Below are 13,874 nucleotides of genomic sequence, written 5' to 3' on the forward strand. Positions count from 1 at the left end.
GTATGAAACTGTGACAGCAGTTTAACAGCAGCAGCAGAGGAGACAAGGACACAGGAGAGGAGACAAGGAAAGCAAGGAGAGAACTCAAAGGGGATAGGAAACAAGAGGACGAAGCAAAAGTGAAGAGGGAACAAGGAAAGAGGAGATGAAATGAGCAAGAAGGGGAGATGAGGAAAGGAAACAAGGAAAGATGAAAATGGTTCAGTTCAACCAGTCAGAAACAAACTGGAGCCAGTTTACTGAGCAACTGAGAGTGTGTGTGTGTGTGTGTGTGTGTGTGTGTCAGACAGCTCTTTGTTTCTGTCATTGTGACCTATTGAAAAGTGTTTCCTGTTCCCAGGAGTTCACCAGGGACACACACACACACACACACGCACACACCACAGCCTCTTTGTGTGTCTGTCTGAGTGTGTGTGTGTGTGTGTGTGTGTGTGTGTGTGTGTGTGTGTGTGTGTGTGTGATGGTGATGATAAGCTCCAGTGTTCTCAGTAAACAGACCCTCCTCATTCACTCTGCTGTTTCCACACACACTCTTCTACAGTTACTATCATCACCTTCATGTAGTTACAGTATGAGCAGTAAAAGTACTCGAGTATCATCTTCATGTGAAAACAGATGCTCTTTGGCTGTTAGCTGAGCCGCTAACTTTAGCACAGCTTCTTTTTAATTCTGTGATTGGAATCTAAACACTAAATAAAACAGTGAACCTGTTAGCTGTGCTGCTAACGTTAGCTCAGCTTTGGGTTAGGATTCCTTCAGGTCTTATGATGTTAGAAACAGTGATGGTCTGTGTTTTGCTGCAGCTCGGTGGCGTTCGCTTCATTAACAGTTGCTCCTGTAATTAATGTTTCCGCCGGCGTCAGTCGGTTTGATGTTTTTCACAGAAACATCCCGACCCGCTTCAGTGTGTGTCTGTGTGTGTTATTGCCTCGTGTTTCATCACACACTGAAATGAGTGACAATTATTTTCTACAGAAATTATCCCCCACCCTTCTCCCTCTTTATGCCCCCCCCACCCCCCCGGGATCTGTATTAACGACCTCAGTATCTAACAGCAAATCCTAGACCTGATCATCAATTAAGAAACAATCATTACAAAAAAAGAAATAAGTGAATATTAAAACTCTGTCTCAGTAAGAATCAGCAGCGGTGAGCCCCCCCCCCCCACACCCACACACACATCACTGTTAGCATGTGTTAGCATGTGTTAGCATGTGTTAGGAGCTGTTGTTGTTGTTTTTTACATGACAAATTCAACAAAAAACAGCATCTGTTAGCATCTCTTAGCCGTTGTTAGCATCTGTTAGCATGTATTAGCAGACCTTTCCATGATCCTGTGAAGTGAATGTGAAAACATCAGTTTGTCTCTGTTGCTCTTTTCTTTTCAACATCATCATCGTTGTTGATCGTGATGTTGGTGGTTTTTGTTTTTGTCAGTCACAGACCCTCAAACGTCTCACTCACTCAAACGTCTCACAGTTTATCCACACAGAAAGACACACACAAACACACACACACACACACTTGTCTGAGCTGCCAGTTAGCTGCTTGTCACTCTCCACCTGCTGCTGTGCATCTGCCCATACATCTATCACTGTGTGTGTGTGTGTGTGTGTGTGTGTGTGTGGTCTGAGCCCAGCTGAGTCTCTGTATTTGCTCAGCAGTAATCGTCTGCTTGTTCACATGGACACAGTGTTTGCTGTCGTTCACACAGCCTGACCCCATGTCTCTGAGTGTGTGTGTGTGTGTGTGTGTGTGTGTCAGTGTTGGAATTGCAGCAGCCGCTCTGAGGATCTATCAGCTGTAGTTAAACCAGTGATGATCAATACAGAGCTGCAGGACTGGTCCTAAAACCAGGAAGTCAGTTAGCATGTTAGCATGTTAGCTCTTCCTGTTGTCAGTGTGTTTCTGGTTAAATGTGTGAAATAAGGTCTGTGGTTTTAACACAAGCTCAAGACATTTTCAGGTTTTATTCTCCAACATAAAATGGGTCAGTAAATCCCCCACTCCTGATGTTTGAAGCTTTTACGTGTCTTAAAAAAGGCGGTTGCTAACGAGTGTCTAAATGAGACTACAGAGGTTGTCGGGGACGTTAACATGAAAACCCATCTACTCACCAGTCCACCTTTACAGCCTCGTTGTGTTTCTACTCACGCTCTTTCAAACTCTCACTAACTTTCTAAGAAGAAAGGCTTTTGTAGAAGAGCTCAGAGCTAAATGAAATGACCAGTTGGAAGCTTAGTGGTGGAGACGTTGACGTCATGTGACCGTGGTGGAGTTGGTTTACCTAGATTTAATCCAGAATAATTTTCATTTCCAGTTACTCATCAGTTCCTTTGTGCCTGTCACACAGTGTTGTTTTATTACAGTCAGTCAGTCAGTGTTTTATATGATGTTTAGTTTGAACAGTGACATTAATGTTCCTGTTTGCTCTGCTTTCTGTCACTGAAACACAAACACCTGTCTGTGTGCTTCAGTCTGGACCCAAACTTTGATTTCACCTTAATCAGTGTGTTTGTCCTGATCTTTAAATCATCACATGACCCCTCAGAACAATCCTAGGGTCCTTAGGGTTGAGAACCACAGACTGAAACGACAGAAGACTTTTAGTATTTTAAGTTGTAGTAGTTGTAGTCGTAGCAGCCGACGCACAGTGGTAGTATTTTAAGTAGAAGTAGCAGCGTTAGCAGAATCACACACACACACACACACACACACTCTCAGCCTCTCAGCTGAGTGGATACCTCATGTTGAAGATATTTACTGCTGAGAGCTGCTCTGCTCTTTGTCTCTCCGTCTCTTTCTGCCTTAACAATAACACAAACTCTGCCAAAGTAAAGAACAAACACATTCCTCCTCCGTCATGCTTTAACGAACCAGCTGCAGTCCATCCAACAGCTGGATCAGGGTTTCGTTTGGACCTGAGTCGTCTCACTCTACCTGTCGTTTTCAAAAGATTAAAGGCTGCAGGAGAGTTAATGTTACAGCTCCCATGTTAGCATTTATCAGCAGCACACAGGCTCTGATTAATGCAGCTGTAAGGACGTTTAACTGTTTATTAATGTTCAGTATTTGTTCGATATATTTTAGCTCTTGTTTGAACAGTTTTACTTCGTCCACACTAATCTGTCAAAATGATTGTAAACGCAGTACAATGCCAGGCTAGTAGTCAGCGATGTAACTTGATGAGTCTGCAGCATAGTAATAGTTTCTTCTCAGCTAACCAAGCTAACGTTAGCACCCGCTGATAAAAGCAGGTCCCTCTGATATAAGCTCTGGGTTTTGCTGCGTGTTTTTTGCTCTGAGCCACATCTTCATGGTTCAGTTGTCAGTTCTTTTCTGTGCTGCTTAGCTAAGGTGAGTCTGAGCTGAAAGCTGGTCTTAGCTAGCTAACTTCACCCAGCTAAGGTGAAAACAGTCAACCTTAGCTAGCTATTTTTGCTACTTTTGGCAGCACAGAAAAGGACTGAAGATGTGGCTGATAGCAAGAAACACTCTAGCTTATATCCAGCTTTTATCAGTGGGTGCTAACATTAGCTAGGTTAGCTAGTGGCATTTTGAAAACAGAAAAGCCTGAGGAAAAAAGTTGAACATGGAAACAGTATTTTCATCGATCGTGACGTCACAACTTAACGAGCGGGTTGTTCTTCTATTCGCTCATGGTGGTTGTACTGTACTGAAAACATAACAGTGGGGCAGTGTCGTCTCAGAGTTAAATCACATTTTCAATGGTAGTTCTGACCGGGATGATAAATCAGAAAATTAAGCTTCATACATCATTCTTGTTTCTGGTGAGAATCAGTTACTGCATCTGTGAATATTCAGAATATTCAGGCGAAAAGTTTATTGATTTCAACTTTCTTTCAACTTTCAACGTTTCACATATTTCTCCCACCGCCTCCCCCTTTTCCTTCCCCCCAACATCTTTCTTTTTTCCTTTTGCATCATCCCTCTCTCTCTCGTAGCGAAAAGCTGCCCTACATATTGAAGGATAGATATCGTTGCATCACCACAGGCTACACAAAAAAATCACACACACACTCTGCAGACAACATCCTGCACACACTGTCACAGAGATGCCTTCATACTACACACACACACACACACACACACACACAGAGAGAGAGGTGGATTAATTATTATTCGGTTGCCAAGGAGATGATGGAAGAACGAGCAAATCTGTCAGCTCCCCAAAGAGACTGAAGGCTCTTCACACTTCATCCTCTCTCTCTCTCTGTTTATCTCTATCTCGTTCTACCACTCAGTCCGGGGGTGGGGGTGTAATGGGTATATATTATCTATTATATCATATGTAATTGTTACCATGGTGATCATAATGGAGGCTTAAAAGAGGGATCCTTTCAGGGCCCTTGTGTTGCGCAGTCCAAACAGACGAGACTTAGGAGAGTTAAATCAGCAGATTTCCAATGGAAGTTCTGAATGGGATTTTTAAAATTTTTGCTAAATAATAATAATAAGCTCAGAGGAGAAGTAATGGGAGTCTCAGCAGTTAATCATCTTAAATCAGCAGTTTTTTTAAAGGGAGTTCTGACTTGGCTAGATAAAGAGAACAAGCTCAGGAGAGATTGAACAGGGTAAAATCAGCAGGTTTCCAATGGAAGTTCTGACTGGGATTTTTTCTTTGCTAAATAATAAGAAAAATGCTTGGAGTCTCAGCAGTTAAAATCATCTTAAATCAGCAGTTTTTTAAAGGGAGTTCTGACTTGGATTGTTTTAGATTTAATGGAGTTAAATCAGCAGATTTCTGATGGAAGTTTTGACTTGGATTTTATTTCTTTTTTTGTATTTTTCGTCGGACATTTGAGGACGTGACCGCAGGGTGTCTCAACTGTCACAGTTCACAGCGTGAACATTAACCTGGAGGCGGGGTCAGAGGTCACCCTGTGAGCAGTAAAAATTCTTCTGAACAGTAAATTGTTTTGTTGTGAACAGGAAGGATGGACAGAACTACCAAAATAAAGCCCTGGCATAAAACATCAACAGACATGTCCTTTAATCACAGAATCATCAGCTATTTTTATTTGATCAGTAAATTAATAGACACAAACACTGTGTGTGTGTGCGTGTGTGTGTGTGTGTGTGTGTGTGCGTGTGTGTGTTTTGGGGGGATGGGGGGGAACTAATAAGCTTAACTGCCTCCCCCCTCCTGCCTGCTTCACCCTTCACTGCCCTTCCTCCTCCTCCTCCTCTTCCTCCCTCAGGGTCTGATGGCTGACTGAACAATGTTTAGTGTCTGTCTGGAGGAGCTAAATGGATAGGATGGCCATCCATCTCACACACACACACACACTCTGTATCCTCCTCTTTGTCTGATCCCTGGTCAGGGGGAGGAGGAGGCGACATGGTGCTGGCATCTCCCTGAGGAGCAAACTGGACATTAAAACCACTCGAGTTTAAATTAACAGATTTCCAATGGAAGTTCTGAATTGGATTTTGTATCATAAAGACAATAGCTCCTATACAGAGCAGAGGCTTATGAGCCTTAAATCAACAGATTTCCAATGGAAGTTCTGTATTATAGTTTTTTTTGTTTGTTATTTGTTGTTTTGTCAAACAAAGAAAATGTGCCGAAGAAAGACAACAACAAAGAAAATAAGCTCCATAACAAGACTTATGAGTGTTAACTCTGAAGTTTGTCGATTAGCTATGGTAGTTGTACATTAGGGTTATTGTTAGTTTGTTTGTTTGTTTTTATAAACAAAGAAAATAAGCTGCACAACATGAACAAAGAGCGTTATATATCAGAAGATTTCTGACCTGAATTTTGTGACGAAAATGACAATTAAAAGACATAAATTAGCAGATTTCCAGTGGGAGTTCTGACTTTATTTTTGTAAAAAAAAAAATTATCTTTTAAAAAAAACTGATTTATGAGACAATAATATAAGTTTCCACAAATCAGCAGAGTGTTATCTGTAATCAGTCTTATGTAAATAGTAAAACACTGTCTGAGATATTACCTGGAGCAGTTCACTGATCCCTCACACAGCTATTAAACCTTTTGGCTTCAGCTTCACACACTCAATAACTCTGTTGTCGAGTCTCTTCAGTATCAAAGGGAAACTCAAGGAAAACATAATTTTCAAATTTGTCCACATTATGGAGAAAGTCTGAGAGGAGAGTCTGCAGGAGAGGAGCAGCAGCAGCTGGATGAAACCTGAGCGTAGCATGCTAACGCTAACAGACCGGCTGTAAGTGTGTGTGTGTGTGTGTTGTAGTGAAAGTGCAGGTCGGTGTTGAGTTTCAGGAGTTTCAGGCGGCTGTAATGTGTTAGTGAATGAAAGAGAGGAGCAGACAGATTGAATGAGAGCTGAATGAGTGTGTTAACAGACGCTAATGTGTCTGACAGAACAAGACTTCCATTAGAAAAACACAGAATTTAACGTCTGCAACAAAATAAAAAACAAAAACCAAAAAAATATCTGATACATTATCAGTGAAAACAGAAAATTCATCTCATCTTGAAACAAGTAAAATATCACTAAAATATTTTATATCTATATATAACAGTTTGGATATGGAAGATGTACATTAGGTTTTGATATAGACAATAAATTCTCTCTAGAGGAAAGACTCAAATCAGCAGGTTTTTTATTTTTTTAGTATTTTTTATATCCAAATATGTCCTATATATAGAAAATACAACAGTTTTAAAAAGCAGATTTCCCATGGAAGTTCTGCATCACATTTTATTTCTATCATTTTGTATAGAGGAAAGACGTGAGTGTTAAATCAGCAGATTTCTAGTGGAAGTTCTGCATTAACTTATAGACTTAACTTGAAGACGGATTTACAAATGTTAAATCTGCAGAAATTCTGCATTAGGTTTTTGTTTTAAAACACAAAGAAAATACGCCCTGTAAGAAATACAAGAGTTAGATTCCAAATGCTGATTTCCTTCTGTGTCTGAGCATCAGATCTTATTTACTTAATTTCATTACTGTTTTTCACATTGTTTGATAAACAGAGAAAACAGGCTGCGAATAGAGGAAACACCTGCAGTTAAATCGTCAGGTTTTCAATGGAAGTTCTGAATTAGTTTTTGTTTAATTCGATCTTTTTACATAAACAAAGGAAACGAGCTCCTACAGATAAATGAGACTCAAATGAGCAGATTTTCAGTGGAAGTTCTGACTTTATTCAAGAAAACACACACACACACACAGATGACTTTAATCAGTGTGTTTCAGTCCGTTAATAGTCAGTGACAGTTAACAGAGTAATAATAGTACTTAGCAGCTGTGTGTGTGTGTGTGTGTGTAATCAGATCCATTACCACAGCCATTGGTCATATAGCTGGTATGGCTGTTTGTGTGTGTGTGTGTGTGTGTGTGTGTGTGTGTGTGTGTTCAAGATGGGTGTTATCAGCCTTAAACACACACACACACACACACACACACACACACGCACAGTATTATCAGTAATAGAGTTGGTTTATCTCAGATGAACTGGCAGCTTCACCCCCCTCCCTCACCGTTGGACTGGACCACACATTTAATAGTTATTTCACACACACACATACACACAGAAATACTCGGAGGTATTGCATTACAGTGGAATTTCAGGCAGCTGGATGCAGGCCCCTCTCTCTCTCTCTCTCTCTCTCCTGCGTGTGTGTGTGTGTGTGTGTGTGTAGTATCAGGTTTCCACCAATGGCTGACCAGCTGAACAGAATAAACAGTGAAAATGGAAAGGTGTGATTGGTCTGAAACTGCAGCAGAAACCTCAGTCTGTGTGAGAGAGTTAAATCAGCAGATTTCCAATGGAGGTTCTGAATGGGATTATATAAAGACACAAGGTACACTGTGCTCAAAGAGAGGGCATGATGAATGTTAAATTAGCGAGTTTCCAAAGGAGGTTCTGATTTACAATATTCGCAATATATTACATTACTGAAATATTAAATTGTCATATTATTGTATATTATTGTTGAGACTAGATTAAAGATTGCAGGATTACAAAAGAAACTAAATAAGTTCTGTACAAAAAGAAACACTTACGAGAAGTAAATTAATAAATTTCCAGTAGAGGTTCTGACTGATTTAACTCATGAGAGTTAAATCAGCAGGCTCCCAATTAAAATTCTGACTTGAGTTAATTTATTTATTCATTGCTAAATAAAGTAAATTCCCTCCAGCAGAAAGACTCAAGAAATCTGATTCAGTCATTTAATTTCCACAAATAAACTAAGTTTAAATCACATCAGAATTTTTGTGTAAAACTTGAAGACCTGCTGTGTTGTAGTCTAAAAATATTTACTCCAATAAACTAATGTTAACAGAATATAACTGAGTTATAGCTGAACGACTTCAGCTTCAGTGTGTGTGTGTGTGTGTGTGTGTGTGTGTGTGCTGACAGACACACACTCTAAACCTGTGTGTTTCATTAACTGACTGGATCATGTGACAATAACAAACTCTGCACCTGTTCTTCAGCACAAAACAGTAAACGAGTGAAATAAATCATCTGTGACCAACACTGACTATAAAACACTACAGCCGCAACGCTAGCTAATGAGCTGTTAGCAGATAGCATCATGCTAACCCTGGCTAAATGCTAAAAAAAACACACATCTGTCTACAGAGCTTATTTTGTTTCCTAAAAGAATCCAATTCAGAACCTCCATTGGAAATGTGCTGATTTAACTCTCCCCTCAGCACAAAGCTTATTTTCTCTCTTTAGAAAATACAAGTCAGAACTTTCATTAGAAATCTGCTAATTTAATTCTCATAAGTCTTTCTTTTTTGTGCAGAGCTTAATTTGTTTCTTAAAAGAATCCCATTCAAAACTGCCATTTAAAATGTGCTGATTTAAGTCTTTCTATCACACACATTCATATTTGGCAGTTTGTGATGACCAGGTGTCTGATATTTTTAAGGATATAGAATATTTTAAAACTATTGTATTATACTATACTATTGTTAAAAAGGAACTAAACTTCTGCACAAGAAAAGACAAATCCACTTTTTTCAGCAGAGAAATCTGAGTCAGAACTTCCACTGGAAACTGAGCCAAACAACAGACGTATTGTAGCACGATGAGGGGTCAAAGGTCACATGTCAGAGAGAGAGTGTGTGTGTGTGTGTCCTCAGGCTGTGTGTAGAACAAAGCAGGCGCTGGCAGTTTACCAGAGGTCAGAGGTCAGAGGTCACTTCCTCCATCACACTCGGCCTCTCTCAGTCTGTTCATCACAGAGCGTTCGTCTGATCAGACATCTGACCTGAGGTCAGTCTGTCTGCTCAGCTCAGGTACAGGTGTGGAAGTGTGAACACCTGAGCTGAGTGTAATCCTTTCTCTCCGTTGCTCTGTCGTTCTTCTCTTGTTTCCTCTGATCCTTATTTCCAATAATCAATAATCACTTTGTCAACACAAGAGAGAGAGAAATAAGGAGAAAAAAGAAAGAAAGGAAAAACATGGTACATAAAGAGAAAGAAAAGAGAGAAAAACAGGTGAGTAAAGATGGAATGAAATTAAGAAAAGAGGGAAGGAAATAAAGAGAGAAAAGAGGCTGAAAGAAGAAAATATAAATGAAAGAAAGGAGGAGAGAAGGAAAAAAGAAGCAGAGGAAGAGAAAGAGCAGATAAGAAGGGAAAGAAAAACAGGTGAGGGGAAGGAAAGAAGGGAAGATGGAATGATAGGAGGGAGAGAAGGAAAAAAGAAGACAAGACAGAAACAGAGGACGAGGGAAAGAGAACAACAGAAAGACAAAGAGGGTGAGGAGGGGAGGAAAGAAAAAGATAAAAGTGGAGGAGAAAACGGAAGGAAGGAAGAGAAAGAAAAAACAAAGATGAGCAGAGCGAGGGATGAAGGAGGAGTGTGTGTAGTTCTCTCAGTGTGTTAATTAGCTGTCTGCTCGTTAAGCAGCCGAGCTTAATTAGAGCTGACGAACTACACACACACACACACACACACACACACACACACAGTATTTAGGCAGCAGATCTGACTCACAACAGTTACACAATCCTGTTTCACGGAGACACACACACACACACACACACACACACACACACACAGACAGCAGCAGAGTGAGGGAGGAGATGTTAAAGTAGGACACTGCAGCAGACACCAAACGCAACACACACACACACACACACACACACACACACACACACAACTTTCTGACACAAATCTGAGTTGTAAAAACGTATTTACAGTTTTAATCCATAAGTTTTCTATATTAAAAAAACAAAACGTCCGACGTCGTGTGAGACGAATTTTTCCAAACATCAAACACTTGAACAGAAACACGTCAGGTTTCACTTCACTCGCTGCGTTTTTAACTGACAGCAAGAAAAAAATTAAATCAGCAAATTTTGCATGGGAGTTTTGCAGCTGCGATGGATTTATAATCAGACAGGTTTTGATGGAGCAGTTTCCACCCGCTTCCAGTCTTTGTGCTAAGCTAGGCTAACTCTTTGTTTCTTTCTTCCTATTATCTGTCCTCACTTCCTTTCCTTCCTTTCCTCACCTCCTCCACCTTGCATCATTCCTCTCTGTTTCCTCCCTCCTGTCTGTCCCCTCTGTCTTTCCTACACCCCCCCCCCTCCTCCTCCTCCTCCTCCTCCTCCTCTTCCTCTGTGGTGTTTTTCTGGGTCAGACGCGGTGGAGGGAGGCGGGAGGTTTGGGGGAGAGATTTGGGGGGAATCTTATTTTAGTCGTTCCACATTTTCAAACAGACTGCTCGTCTCCTCATCAGCCCTCTGCCTGATTTAACATCACACACTCACAGAAACACACACATCATCATCACCATCATCATCACCATCACCATCATCATCATCATCATCATCATCACCACCATCATCATCATCATCACCACCATCATCATCATCATCACCAGTCTCCCACGCCGCCGTCTCGTGTCTGTAAAATGGCGTCTGGTTTTAGAGACGTCTCTGCAGCTGCTCGGCAGATTTTCATCAAATTTTCGGAGGACGTTCGTTGTCCAGAGAGGATGAACCTTTGTGATTTTTAGTGACCTCTGACCTTTCCTCTGTCACAGTCAAACCTTTGCTTGCACAACATCTTACATCATCTTTTAGTGTGTTTCGCTGCTAATAATTCATTACTTCTTCCACCACTGGATGAGAAACAGAAATCATTCTGGTAGATGTAGTCACATTTTAGTCATTCGATGAAGTTCTGACTTGATTTTTTGATAAGAAGAATCCTCTTCATAAAAACACGTCCTAGAAAAGTTAAATTAGCAGATTTCCAATGGGAATTCTGCATTAGTTTTTTTTTCTTCTGATAAACATAAAGCTGTTTTGTTTAGAAAAAAGTCTTAAACGAGTTAAATCAGCAGATTTTTAAAGGAAGTTCTGACTTGATTTTTTATAAGGAACTACTGAAAAGAGTTAAATCAGCAGATTTCACATTTTGCATTGTTTAATTCTGTCTTTGCAGCTTTGTGAGGCTGACGCCATCTGAACCTGGTGTAAATGTAGAACAGGACTTTTACCACCTATGTGTCTAATGAGCCGATTGTATTGATTTGCTGAAGTGATCAATTGATCACTGCCTGTTTTAGAAATCGCTGTTGTTGTTTTCTCCAGCTCGTTAGCATTATCTGTTGTGTGTCCTGTTAGCATCATGCTAACGTGTTTTTCCCATGTGTGTGTGTTTCAGATCCGTGTGGATGGGATCCCGCCGCCAGCCCAGAATGCTTTGCTGTACGAGACGGTGACGGTGGTGGAGGGGAAGCCGATCCTGAGAGACATGGTGTTCAGTCCAGACCACCAGTACATCTACCTGCTGAGTGACAGACAGGTGAGCACATGAAAGAGCTGTGACTTTAATTATTATTATTTTTTCTGAAAAGAAAAATTGCTGTCTTAGAAAGACCTGCTGAGTTAAAACCAAGATATTTCCAATGAAGTTCTGCATTAGGGTTTTGAATAAACAAAGAAGAGGAGGTTCTGCACAGAACAAAGACCTCTGTTATTAAATCATCAGATTTCCAACTGAACTTCTGAGTTGATTTGTTTTTTGGAAACAGTTTTATCACTGGAATCACACACATATACACACACACACACACACACACAATCAGTACTTTGGAGGCACTCTAGTTATTTCTGTGTGTGTGTGTGTGTGTGTGTTGGAATATGACTCTTGTTTTAACATCTGCAGACAGGAAGTTGTGAATGTGAATATTGTGAATATCACTCAGCTGGCGCCACACACACACACACACACACACACAGTTTCTGTGTGTGTGTGTGTGTGTCCCATGTTAAAACTCTTATTGTACCGTCGAGAGGAAGCAGAGCTGATTCAATAACTGTTAGTTCCTGTGCAGCTGATGACACACACACACACATTAATATTCAGAAGTGTGTGTGTGTGTGTGTGTGTGTGTGTGTGTTGTGTTCAGGGTCTGATGTCAGTAAACAGCTGTTAGAGTTCAGCTGGACGTCAGTGAACGTTTCTGTTCATCTGGTGATTTTACTAACAAACGTTCATCATTTGTATTTTTAATTCATCTTAAAGCAACAGTCTGATCAGTGTGAGATCTGAATATTCTTAAATAATGGAGTGGCTGTAGTTTGATGTGAGTGACAGTTACAGAGGGAGATCAGCTGCCTCGGCTCCGTTTCTCTGCAGTGTTACATAAACACATTTACATGAAGGTTCAGGCTTCAGCAGAACTGCAGACCTGGTTCCGTCGAGTGAAGCAGAACAGAAACATTTAGTTCTTAATGTTCTGATGTGATGAACAGTTTATTTACACCTGACCAACCTCCTGTTTTCATTTCATCACTTCACGTATTCAGTGTTGTTAATCCAACATGAGTCATGATGCAGCTCAGGGAAATTCAGGATTAATCACAAGTTTAAGATAGTAGTTTTGTTGGGATATGAAACATATGAAACAAATACATGGAGGCTGCTTTTGTTGCCTTTTCACTGCTGTAGAATCCATGAATTGTTAAGACAGCAGAGCTCCAGGCGTCATGTGACTTGGTTTGTTTACGCCGCCATGTTGGCAGGAAAAGCCTGAGCTAAAATAAACAGCACCAGCGTCAATTTCCAGCTGTCAGAGTTCAAGTCGCACTTTATTCTGAGGAAAATGAGCTATATATAACTTGATATATGAAACATTACAGTGTTCCAGACGCAGCATCCAGATCTACAACCTGAGCAACTTTCCCCCGTCCACCATGTTCACTTTTTATAAATACAGCAGGTTAAGAGACAAGCTAGCTGCTCATTTGAACAGCTTTCCTGCCAAAATGGCAGTGGTTTGATTTTGACTGTTGCATGCTGGGATTGGGTGATGTCATCTACCAGAGCTGTAGAGTTCCCCCTGATGAAAGATTTTACAGTTCCCAGCAAGAACAACAATAGAAATCAAAATAGAGCAAATTTTCTATATAAAGCATTTATTTTATTTCTATGAAATGTCAAAAAACAGAACAGTGTCCATCAGAACTTTACAGAGTTAATGTTTCAAATATTCAGTTGACGGTTTATTACAGAGAAAAACAGCAGCTCTTCTTATTGACGAGGCTGGAATCAGAGAATCTTTACCAACATCTAGTTATTGATTATAAAAGTAGCTGCAGATTATTGTTATTACTCTGCCTAGATTTACATTAGAGTGTGTTATTTAACATGTTTAGATCCTGATTCTAAATGTTGAAGAAGCTGAATGAGATGCCGCATCGTGTGAATTATAGATAATACAATGGGATTAATCCACGTCTGATTCGTCCTGTTTGTGACTGTGAGAGGGATTTCTTTAGCAGATGGACTGATTCTGGTCGACACAGTTTAAACTGTGTGTCAGTGAATAAAGTGTGTGAATGTTAAAGTGCAGAATCAGCCGTTTTTTAAATGGAGTCTGG

General features: G+C 40.3%; 1 protein-coding gene across 1 annotated transcript in view; it reads left to right on the forward strand.

The window, feature by feature from the left end:
• plxna3 (plexin A3) overlaps positions 1-13,874 on the forward strand; it is a 102,356-nt gene that overhangs the window by 55,773 nt on the left and 32,709 nt on the right. Inside the window, exon 7 of the mRNA XM_018670806.2 lies at positions 11,653-11,793. Coding sequence (XP_018526322.1) covers positions 11,653-11,793 — 141 coding nt within the window. The remainder of the gene's footprint in view (positions 1-11,652; positions 11,794-13,874) is intronic.

The sequence above is a fragment of the Lates calcarifer genome, linkage group LG6, assembly GCF_001640805.2.
Source record: "Lates calcarifer isolate ASB-BC8 linkage group LG6, TLL_Latcal_v3, whole genome shotgun sequence".
NCBI lineage: Eukaryota > Metazoa > Chordata > Actinopteri > Centropomidae > Lates > Lates calcarifer.